Source organism: Bombina bombina, chromosome 4 (genome assembly GCF_027579735.1).
Source record: "Bombina bombina isolate aBomBom1 chromosome 4, aBomBom1.pri, whole genome shotgun sequence".
NCBI lineage: Eukaryota > Metazoa > Chordata > Amphibia > Anura > Bombinatoridae > Bombina > Bombina bombina.
This window is the reverse complement of record NC_069502.1, coordinates 558,815,560-558,828,166: the sequence shown is the minus strand read 5'-3', so window position 1 is coordinate 558,828,166 and position 12,607 is coordinate 558,815,560. Positions and strand designations below refer to the sequence as shown.

The window sequence follows — 12,607 nt, the reverse complement described above, 5'->3', positions numbered from 1 at the left end:
TTAAAAAAAGGAAAGGGAAGGGCAAAGGAAGAAAAAGAAAGGGGAGAAGAAAAAGAAAGGGGGGGGGAGTGCCTCTAGGGCCAACACTAGAGATATACACTAAATAAAACACAATACTGGGTATTATTAACACTAGGTATATGTATAGTTGCTATTTCACCTACTTCCCTATTTCTCCTTCACTCTTTGTATGGATAAATATATAACTAAAAGTAAATTAAATTCACCAAATATGACTTCTAGAAGTAAAAACCAGGGGGGGAAAAAAATTTAATAGATCCTCACTAGAGACCCTGGCTGGGTTTAATGAAGGGGTTAATACACAGAACACCAATAATGAGGACTTAGTAAAACAACTGGATGCACTGTTTACACCTAAATTTGATTTCATTCAAAATAACATAACCTCATTAGCAAACGAGGTTAAACAATTCGCCGCTAGACTTTCTCACGCAGAACAAAGAATTTCAGACGTAGAAGATAGGGAGACACAAAGAGACCCGATTACATAGTCTATGTCAGAACAAATAGAAATTATGAAAGCAAAACTAGATGATCTAGAAAACAGGGCAAGGAGGAATAATTTACAAATAGGTTTAACTGAGGAAATAATCGAAAAAGATCTTAAAAGATTTGCCGAAACAGAACTAATGATAATACCTAAGATTAAAATCGAGGAACAGGCAATAGTGGTTGAACAAATACATAAAATAGGCCCAGAAAGGAAGGCGACTGATGGAACAAGAATTAATAGGCCAGTTATCATGAAACTTTTAAACTTTTAAGACAAGGTTAAAATCATGAGTACGTACAGGAAAGCAAATAACGAGATCATAAGGGAAAAAAAATTAATGTTTAATAACTACTCTATAGAAGCATCTAACAAAAGGCGCATTATGGCACCATTATGCACTAGGTTAACCCAAGAAGGATGTAGAGCGAGGTTACTATACCCAGCAAGAATTAAAGGGACAGTTTACTCAAAAATGTTCTCTTTAATTTCTTCCTAATGATCCACTTTACCTGCTGGAGTGTATTAAATTGTTTACAAGTATTTACATTACCCTTATATTGGCATTTGAAATAGTTTATTTAGCCTGTGGTATCCCCACCCATCCTGAAAGTTTTTGGCCTCAAGGCCAAACTGTTAACACAGGCAGAAGAAGAAATTACACTCCCAGTGGGTATAGAAGAGATAAGGTAATAAAATGTTAATTTTCCATTGTTCTCTCCAAGTATTGGTGATTGGTTTATGAACAAATATAAGATAAATAAGCAGGTATATGTACACAATGTGATAAAGTAATGAGATCTGATTATATCTACAAGCTCAACCCATTTTATTAGGTTGTGGCTTCAAAACACAAAATCGGCTAATTCATATGCACAAATAAGCCTTAAAAAAAGCAAATCTCATACATTTTATACTCTGCAGCTGGTAAAAAAATAATAATTGAAAACATTAATAGAAAAACATTTTTATAGTACCTTTAACGTGCAAACAAAAGAAGGGAATAAATTGTTTACGGAGGTTGCAGAGGTTAATCTGTTCTTGGAAAAGCATATGGGTAAAAATGAGAAATAAGCCTGGAGGAATTTTAATTTTTTACTGTTTTATATACAGTGGTTTTTTTTGTGTACTCTCTCATATGAAGTAAGATGGATGCAATTTTGGGTATTAATAAGAGTAAACATTTATGGTGGTTTGGTTTTTTTTGTCTCTCTCTTTCCTTCCCCCTCTCTCCTTCTGTTTCCATTATACACTTTTTTTTCTTTGCATAAATGTTTTGTAGACGATTTATATAGCCCATAAAGTTTTTTTTTTTTGTTTTTTAAATGTATAGTTTTCCTTTTTTTTAAATTACATTGCTCTGATTTTCAGGCTCCAAACCAAGCCCCAAAGTTTTATGAGAATACCATCAGATACCTACTCCAGCTTGCTCCTGTTTGTGTAAAGGGTCTTTTTATATGCAAAAGAAGGGGGAGGGGGAGTGTCTTATTTGCCACTTGCAGTGGGCTTTCCAGCTACCTTTTCAACAGAGCTAAACTGAGAGCTTCTAAGTAAGTTTTTAAACAGTTTTATACTGGATTTTTATATCAGTATCTGTGCATCTTATTCTTTATAGTAGTGTCTATTACATGCAGTTATATGAAAATGAGTGTATACTGTCCCTTTAAACTTTGCCTATTTTATTTTTAATTTTTTTCCTTCAAAATGTGCTATTTTTCTTGGCAGGTACATACATCATTAAATTTCAACTAATAATATTATAATTAATGGAAAACAATGTAAACCAGAAAGACTTAGCAGACTTACAACTTTTCTATACAATTATCTATTATAGTAAACAAAAATATTTAGAATACCTGGAGGAGGTACATAGCTACCTGCCCTTTGCGCAGTTTATGATGCATAAAAGGTCATTACTTACCTGGTAAACTGCTGCATCCAGATTACTCAAGGCCAGAAAAGCCATATTATTTTGCAGAGCATACACAAGAGAGGGCACACTAAGTTTAATCATCTCCACTGGGCTTCCCAATACATTCTCCTTTAAAGAGGTCACCAATCTACTTAGACTTCCTGTTTCTCTACAATTTAAAGAAAAAAAGAGAATTGAATACTACAGTGTTGTCCAGTCCTAGTCCAAATTACTGGACTTAACATGGACTAGAACATGTTTGTTAACTACAATTGATGTGGTTAGGTATACTGAAAACAAGTACTGTTAGTGGGTAATCGGGACATGAACTGAAGAACTATGAGGTGGACAACAAACACAGTTAAAATAAAATAAAAAAATGTCAGAGGCATGCATGGGCTACATATAGGGTTGGCACCTTGGCCATGTTTTCCTGGACACTTATGAGTTACAAATGCTTTCGGGTAAGCAGGGCCTCACATGGATAGTGCTGATGAACAGAACAATACAGGTTCCTGCCTGCCCACCCTACAGCATGTGTAACTCATAAGTGTCCAGGAAAACATGGCCGAGGTAGCAACACACTAACTACATCAGTTTGGGAGACTAGAAACTATGGAGCTGTAGTAATTAAGGTGGGATATGATAAGCGGACTAGAATCTTGGTTGTGTCTTGTGAACTGCCAACTTTTAGACATTTTAGTAAATGGACATTTTTTGTATTAGCGTTCCAGCTGGATATGCCACGACTGGAGATGAGTGAACAATATGCAAGTATACTAGGAAAGGCCACTTTGTCAAGGGCTAAGGTTAGTGCAGAATTGTATTGGGAGACAAAATGCTCAGGGCAGAAAAAAAGAGGAATGTGGAGATGGTGGGGGGAAAAAAAGGGGCCAGACACTTTGAAAGAAGATGTGAGTAAAGATTTTATATTACTGTGAAATTTGGTAGCGATACCAGAAGTTAGAAGACTAGTGGGTATAGCATTGCTCCATATAATGAGCATTAATAAACTGTGGAACAGAACATCAGAGACTAAAGAAAAGATCAAGTAGTTGCCCATCTTGGTGAAAAGGAAAAAGAGCACTTTGTCACAGGCCATCTAAGAAGATAAACTAGAAAAGCACCCCCGGGGGTAGTGGAATTGTCAACATGGATGCTGAAATTGCCACAAATGAGGGCAGGGGTGTCATAGAATAAAAAAAAGGTAGCCATGTTTAGCATTAGATTTTATTTGTAATATGCTAAAATAAAATACCTAGCATCAGACATTTGCACAAGCTTTTAATAGTATTCTTTTTACTAAAAGACACAGATTGTGACCGTACAAAATTAATCAACAACACTATTTGGCTTGCCCATTACACTTGTTTATCCTCAAGGCAGGACATAAGCTATTTATTGCACCAAACTCAATCCTAGGTCATAGCTTAAAACCGTACCAGAGCCGATAGCTATCACTTGTAATAGTATTAATTCCCCAATAGAAAAGGTACTTTCATACATGAGTGTTTTGTTTCTAATACACTGTATTGCACAGATGTTCTAAACAAAGATTTATAGTGAACACTTAAAGGATAGGGATACTAATCCCAAATTATGTCTTTAATGATTCAGATACAGCATGCAATTTTAAGCAACTTTCTAATTTACTCCTTTTATCAATTTTTCTTCGTTATTTTGCTATCTATATTTGGAAAAGCAGGAATGAAAGCTTTAGAGCCAGCCCAATTTTGGTTCAGAACCCGGGATAGCACTTGCTGATTGGTGGCTACATTTAGCCAATCAACAAGTGCAACCCAGGTGCTATACCTAAAATGGGCAGGCTGCAAAGCTTTCATTCCTGCTTTTTTAAATAAAGATCCCAAGAAAACAAAGAAAAATTGATAAAAAGCAGTAAATTAGAAAGTTGCTTAAAATTGCATGCTCTATACGAATCATGAAAGAAATAATTTGGGTTTAGTATCTCTCTAAAAACTACCTACAGCTGATGATCATTTTGAGCAAACTGAATACTTGCCCCTATATTCTATAATTGATGTGCCACTTCCAGTTTAAAGGGATAGGAAAGTCAAAATTAAACTTGCATGATTCAGATAGAGCAATTTTAAGACACTTTTATTAACTTCTATTTTCAAAAGTGCTTCGTTCTCTTAGTATCCGTTGTTAAAAAATGAATATGCACATATCATACACTAGTGGGAGCTGCTGCTAATTGGTGCCTGTACACATTTGTCTCTTCTGATTGGATAACTAGATGTTTTCAGTTAGTTGCCAGTAGTGCAATGTTGTCCCTTCAGCAATGGATAACATGAGAAGGAAGTAAATTTGACAATAGAAGTAAATTGGAAAGTTGTTTATAATTGTATGTTCTATCTGAATCCTAAAAAAAATTGGGGTTTACTATCCATTTAAAGATTTTGAACAGCCAATTAGTTAGGATTTTATTGTGCTTTTATTAATAGAAATTTCACAATAAAATAAAACATGAAATGTTACGGCTATATTTGGCATTATAAGAACATATTGTTCATAATGAACAGATGCCTAAAAAATAAACTGACAATATAATAATATGTATACTTTATAAAAATCCACAAGCACTTCATGCATCTAGATATTTTTTATTCTTCCAGAGTGTGAATTGATTTTGAATACTACAGATATACAGTGGAATCATATTTCTGAGAGTGCACATCTTTTACCACTCACTGGAGCCATTATTGTCTCTTTAAAAACAATGGAACAGCTACTTTACTTTCAAATACATTTTCCATTTCATTTCAATAAATAGTTTGGTAAGGATTTCACCTTTTACTTCACATGCTGTCTGTGCACCACACCTTAAGAGTAAACATGGAAACTAGAAATAAAAAAGTGTGCACAAATGGTTTGTTTTTCTTTCATGGCTTTACATCAGCAAAAACTTCTAAGGCAATGCTTGGTAAACACAATGGGGCCAATTTATCAAGCTCCGAATGGGCCGATTGACACCCCCTGCTAGCGGCCAATTGGCCGCGATTCTGCAGAGGGCGGCATTGCACAAGCAGTTCTGCATTTAGCGAGGTCTGTCAGACACTGATAAATACGCTACAGCGTATCATATCGGACAGACATTGATAAATACGCTACAGCGTATCATATCGGACAGACATTGATAAATACGCTACAGCGTATCATATCGGACAGACATTGATAAATACGCTACAGCGTATCATATCGGACAGACATTGATAAATACGCTACAGCGTATCATATCGGACAGACATTGATATATACGCTACAGCGTATCATATCGGACAGACATTGATATATACGCTACAGCGTATCATATCGGACAGACATTGATAAATACGCTACAGCGTATCATATCGGACAGACATTGATAAATACGCTACAGCGTATCATATCGGACAGACATTGATAAATACGCTACAGCGTATCATATCGGACAGACATTGATAAATACGCTACAGCGTATCATATCGGACAGACATTGATAAATACACTACAGCGTATCATATCGGACAGACATTGATAAATACGCTACAGCGTATCATTGGACAGACATTGATAAATACGCTACAGCGTATCATATCGGACAGACATTGATAAATACGCTACAGCGTATCATATCAGACAGACACTGATAAATACGCTACAGCGTATCATATCGGACAGACATTGATAAATACGCTACAGCGTATCATATTGGACAGACATTGATAAATACGCTACAGCGTATCATTGGACAGACATTGATAAACACGCTACAGCATATCATATCGGACAGACATTGATAAATACGCTACAGCGTATCATATCGGACAGACATTGATAAATTGGCCCCAATGAGTTTAAAACAGAGAGATCAACCAATCAAAATGGTTTATTTTTCGCTTATTATTTACTTTTAATTCCTTAAAGTACAATTATTAACAGAATATATTTATATTCAAAGGACTTTGATCATACAAAATCTTTTTCTACATCTTTCTTTTTCTGCACTGAGCTGACCAGTCTAATTCATTAGTAATTTCAGATTACGGTGTAAAACCCACGCAAAGTGGGTAAAGTCATGCACCAGAGCCACAAGCCTTGGAGCTATTAAGCAAGGCATGGCCAGTCTTATCAACCTGCAAATCCCTGGATGTGTCCTACTCGGGTGCTTTAAAATGGACACTAAAGTCAAAATAAAAAACGTTCATGATTCAGAGAGAGCATGTAATTTAAAGCAACTTTCTAATTTACTCCTATTATAAATTTGTATTCCTTCTCTTGTATCTTTATTTGAAAAGCAGGAATGTAAAGCTTAAGAGTCTGCCCATTTCTGGTTCAGGACCTGGATTGCACTTGCTTATTGGTGGCTAAATAAATTCGCAAATCAAGCAAGCACTAACCAAAAATGGGATGGCTCCTTAGCTTATATTCCTACTTTTTCAAATAGAGATACCAAGAGAACGAAGAAAAAAAAGTTGCATGCTCTATCTGAATCATGAAAGAAAAAAATGTGGGTTTAATATCCCTTTAAAGGGACACTGAACCCAAATTTTTTTCTTTTGTGATTCAGATAGAGCATGACATTTTAAGCAACTTTCTAATTTACTCCTATAATCAATTTTTTCTTCGTTCTCTTGCTAGATTAATTTGAAAAAGGAATCTAAGCTTTTTTTGTTCAGGACTCTGGACAGCACTTTTTATTGGTAGATGAATTTATCCACCAATCAGCAAGAACAACCCAGGTTGTTTACCAAAAATTGGCCGGCATCTAAACTTACATTCTTGCATTTCAAATAAAGATACCAAGAGAATGAAGAAAATTTAATAGGAGAAAATTAGAAAGTTGATTAAAATGTCATGCTCTATTTGAATCACAAAAGAAAAAATTTGGGTTCAGTGTCCCTTTAAGTATTGTAGCTCTAGAGTCTGACTTTACATATGTGTTTAGTTATTTAGGCTCACTAACTTATATGCTCCAATGAATGAGCATGTTATTTTTGCGTTATAAGACCCTTTAAGGTTAAGCTTATAGAAGATAATACTCATGTCTAGTAGTCTACGTAACAAGCCAGAACCTGACACAACAAATACACGTATAAATGTGCAGAGCACCTAATGAAAGAATTCATCCCAGTAAAATACAAGAAAAAAACAAAAACTGGAATAGGGAGCACTGATAAAGTAATTAAACGTCCTAATGGATTCTGCTATTCAAAAATACAATATCTATGTGACAATCTAAACAAACGAGATAAACAAATACTAATTTGGAGGTGTAAAGAAACATTATTTAGCAGTAGAGAATATATGTTTTTATAAGTTCAATCTATTGTTTATTCTTAAAGGGACATTAGGCATGTTCATTTTTTGGAGGTGTTTGTTTTGTTTTTTTTAAACATATGTTCCTGTACTAGTTAATGAGCTTCTATTAGTGAAATGATGAACAAAACAGCTTTAAATTAAAAAAAAAATAATTAAAAATGTTTTTTTAAAATATTTAAACAGTGCTCTTATATTTAATTAAAAAGGACACTTACTTTGCCAAAATACATACACTTAGAACCAATTTTATAACTTCAGTGATACAGACTGCAGTGGTTGAAAAGTACATATCCGTTTGTACTGTCCTTGTATAACGCAGCAGTACAGTGTATGCTGCTGCAACCAAAGTCATAACCAGCAAACAGTACAACTTGAAGAGCAGACTGACATTTTCTGGGGAGAAATCACAAAATAATGAAGTAAAACACAGGGTAATTAACATTAAAACACACATTCCATAGCAAGGCTTGCTCTGAATGATCTGGTAAGGCTTAAAGGGACATTGAAGTCAAAATAAGCTTTCATGATTCAGATAAGAGCCTACAATTTTGATTTTCATATCCACAGTATGTTTTGCGTGCACACACAAACCAAATAGGAATTGTTATTTGTATGAATGCTTAGTAAGATATTTTCTCTCTGGAACACAGAATGGGCATCTGTATTTTGTGTGCACATGATGCATTTGTCTTTATAAATGCACAGCTTCCACAAAAACGCATACAATAATATGTGTGCTTTTGTTTTTTTGAAAGAAAGCCCCTTTCTTTTTTGTCTTATAAAGAGAGCCACAGAAAATTAAATGTTGGTCTTAACTTGACATTCCTGAACAAAAAATGGAAATGCACATTAGTTCAGTTCAAATTTTGATTAAAAGCAGTCTTTAAATAGCTTTTACTAGAATTTTGTGTTTTACTTAAAGGGACAGGAAACTAATATTTTCTTTCCTGATTTGGATAGAACATACCATTTTAAACAACTTTCCAATTTACTTCTTTTATCAAATTTGCTTCATTCTCTTGTTGTCCTTTGCTGAAGGAACGGCATTGTACTACTGGCCGCTAGCTGAACACATCTAGTTAGCCAATCATAAGAGACAAATCTGTGTTTGCACCAATCAGCAAATAGCCCCCACTAGTGTAGGATATGTGTGTATACTTTTTTAACAAGGGATACCAAGAGAACAAAGAACATTTGAAAATACAAGTGAATTTAAAAGTGTCTTAAAATGACATGCTCTGTCTGGATCATGCAAGATTAATTTTGACTTTCAGGACACTAAACCCAAAATGTTTCTTTCATGATTCAGATAGAGAATACTATTTTAAACAACTTTCCAATTCACTTCTATTATTTAATTTGCTTCCTTCTCTTGTCATTCTTTGCTGAAAGGTTTATCTAGGTAGGCTCAGGAGCAGCAAATAACCTAAGTTCTAGCTGCTGATTGGTGGCTGCAGAAATATAACAATTGTCATTGGCTCATCCATGTGTTCAGTTAGAAAACAGTAGTGCATTGCTGCTCCTTCAACAAATGATACCAAGAGAATTAAACAAATTAGAGAATAAAAACAACTTAGAAAGTTGTTTAAAATTGTATTCTCTATCTGAATCATGAAAGAAAATGTTTGGGTTTCATGTCCCTTTAAACACTAAATCAATGTTTGATAGAATGATGCAGTCAAATAAAAGATAAGCCTGAAAATAGCATGTAGATTTATTTGTTAAAGTTGAATACATTGTTTAAATATTGACAAAAAAAAGTGTAAAGTTTCAGTGTCTATAAAACAATAGGAGTTACCATGTATAACTTGTGTTACCTTCTCTGCTGTAGCCAATTGGGGCAGTTATAAATAGGTCACTAGAGTGCAAGCTAATGGCTGTGTGGAATATAACAGAGTTCTACACTTCCATTTATAACAGGAACTAAAAAGATCACAATTTCAGAATAGAATTACACAAAAAGGGAACAAAATAAATAATGAAAGTATATTGCAGAAATGTTTTATATACACGATTGATCATTTTATATCACCATCTCAAAGTGTTGAATGCCCCTTTAATAAAGCATATCACTGCTTTAATGATAATGTTTTACTGTGAACTTGACTTATGGAGCACACTACTAGCATATCCATAAGTGCTCAGTGTGCAGGTGGTGATGCATTTCTTGTATACGCTGGCACGACATAAGCTACCACAATCTAAGCCGCTGTGAAATGTAAATCTGGGAGCACAAAATATATGGAAGTATATGTAAGTATGCTCCACAACAAACAAGCATGTTTACATTGTAATTGCCAAAATGCTTCTGCTTGAAATTGAAATGAACTAAGGCATCACAGATATCCCAGTCGGTGCTTGGCAAATATGTGTATATGCTGCTAAATATGTGAATATGCTGCTAAATATGTGTATATGCTGCTCCTGATTGGCTCACTGTGTGCTGCTAATAAAAGGCAATGCAAAAAAAGCTCCTGAGCAGGACTTAATCTATGCATTTTTTTAAAACAGAAGTTCCTCTGTAATGCCATTCGCATGGCTACGCTATATAAAACATCATTCAGTAAATACATTAAAATGTTCCAGATTTATTAAACTTACCTCTGGGCGCCATAGTTACAGCTTATCAGATCGCTGCTCTTAGTATCCTGAAAGCTACCGGACTCGGAACTAACGTCATCCGAAATAGCGCTAGACAACCAATTAAATAGACGGAATCAGCTAATGGCATGAACCCGGAAGCTCCCGGGCTGATGTCATATATCCAATCCAATCATTCACAAGCTTGTGTCGCCATGACAACATAGCAGCGTGTAGTACGCGATAAGCCCTGTGTTCATTAGCTCCAGTGATAGTAATACTGAAGTATCGTATTTCCGGATGCATTCTTGCAAATTTACATAGATCATGAAGCTAAATGCTGAAACCTATTGAATTATTTAACATGTTTCCCCAAATACATTTCTATGATAAACACATACGTATTATTACTAGGAGCTAGAGGTTACTTTGCATATTTGTACGGGATTGCGAAATATAAGTGTCATATAGTGAGGCACGGGCTATGTCTGATACGCCCAAGAAGCTCGATTAAATTAGCAAATCGCACAATTACACTTAGCATTCTTTACAACACACGCATACAGATAAAGTAACTAATTCAAATCTCTTTATATTAGGCAAATACAGTTCAACTATTTATACTCATTTTGTTATCTAGGACAGGCAGGTAAAGCAGAATGCCGAAGGTCAAGTATAAAGGGTTTACTTTAGTGATGGTAAAATCTAGGTTTGTGAAACGCTAGGATTTACCATTGGAACAAATAAAGGGCACTTTTAGTCATGAAGTATTTTATACTTCCCCTTTATTTGTTCCAATGGTAAATTCTAGCGTTTTCACAAACGCTAGGATTTACCATCGTGATTTATAAATAATGCTACATTTTAGTTACTGCATGCCTTTTAAAGGGACAGTCTACACCAGAATTGTTGTTGTTTAAAAATATAGATAATCCCTTTATTACCTATTCCCCAGTTTTGCATAACCAACACTGTTATTTTAATACACGTTTTACCTCTGTAATTACCTTATTTCTAAGCCTCTGCAAACTTCCCCCTTATTATAGTTCTTTTGACAGACTTGCATTTTAGCCAATCAGTACTGACTCCTAGGTAACTTCACATGCGTGAGCTCAATGTTATATATATATCACACATGTGAACTAATGCCCTCTAGTGGTGAAAAACTGTCAAAATGCCCTGAGAGAAGAGGCGGCCTTGAAGGGCTTAGAAATTAGCATATGAACCTCGTAGGTTTAGATTTCAACTAAGAATACCATGCGAACAAAGCAAAATTGGTGATAAAAGTAAATTGGCAAGTTGTTTAAAACGACGTGCCCTATTTGAATCATGAAAGTTTATTTTGGACTTGACTGTCCCTTTGAGCATTCCTTGAATAATGGCAAGAGGCAGATAGTTAATTTAGCACAGAAACAGAAGTGTGGCCTTAAATCAGTGTTTTTAATTCTTTTATTTGTTCCTCACATCTTGTCTTAATATATCAGCTGGCATTCATGTTATATAATATTTTACTAGGGGGCCTTTATTAAAAAAAACAAATAAATAAATAATAAGCAGTGCAGTAACACAAGTGCAATCAGTGTGTATAAAGTTGTGGGCTATGGTAAAATTCATCATAATTAAGTATGATGGAGATACCCCAGCTATTCTGGTGGGAGTAAAGCAAGTATACATGTCTGAGGTATTTTATATCAGAAGCTGGAGAAACAAATAATAAAGGAATATTGGAATGCTGTTTTATTTTCCTTAATGTTCCCTTAAAGGGACACTGAACCCAAAATTTTTTCTTTCGTGATTCAGATAGAGCATGAAATTTTAAGCAACTTTCTAATTTACTCCTATTATTACATTTTCTTCATTCTCTTGGTATCTTTATTTGAAATGCAAGAATGTAAGTTTAGATGCCGGCCCATTTTTGGTGAACAACTTGGGTTGTCCTTGCTGATTGGTGGATAAATTCACCCACCAATACAAAAGTGCTGTCCAGGGTCTGAACCAAAAAAAACCCAGCTTAGATTCCTTCTTTTTCAAATAAAGATAGCAAGAGAACGAAGAAAAAATGATAATATGAGTCAATTATAAATTTTCTTAAAATTGCATGCTCTATCTGAATCTCAAAAGAAAAAAATTGGGTTCAGTGTCCCTTTAATTATTAGGAGACTTAGACTAATAGCCGTTGGAAGACCATAATCAGTCTGGATGTTAGTAGTTATTATTTACAGTTAAAATATTCACTTATTGGAGGCGGAGCTTGACCACACAGGAAGATGGTCGCACACTAG

The 12,607-nt window shown here is 34.8% G+C and overlaps 1 protein-coding gene across 1 annotated transcript in view; it reads right to left on the bottom strand.

Moving 5' to 3' along the window:
- SLC35A1 (solute carrier family 35 member A1) overlaps positions 1 to 10,420 on the bottom strand; it is a 100,116-nt gene extending 89,696 nt beyond the window's left edge. The window contains exons 1-3 of the mRNA XM_053710524.1: positions 10,347 to 10,420; positions 7,961 to 8,138; positions 2,433 to 2,592 (exon numbers count right to left, since the gene is read on the bottom strand). Of these exons, the coding sequence (XP_053566499.1) occupies positions 2,433 to 2,592; positions 7,961 to 8,138; positions 10,347 to 10,359 (351 nt within the window). The 5' untranslated portion in view covers positions 10,360 to 10,420. The remainder of the gene's footprint in view (positions 1 to 2,432; positions 2,593 to 7,960; positions 8,139 to 10,346) is intronic.
- Positions 10,421 to 12,607: the final 2,187 nt, after the last annotated feature.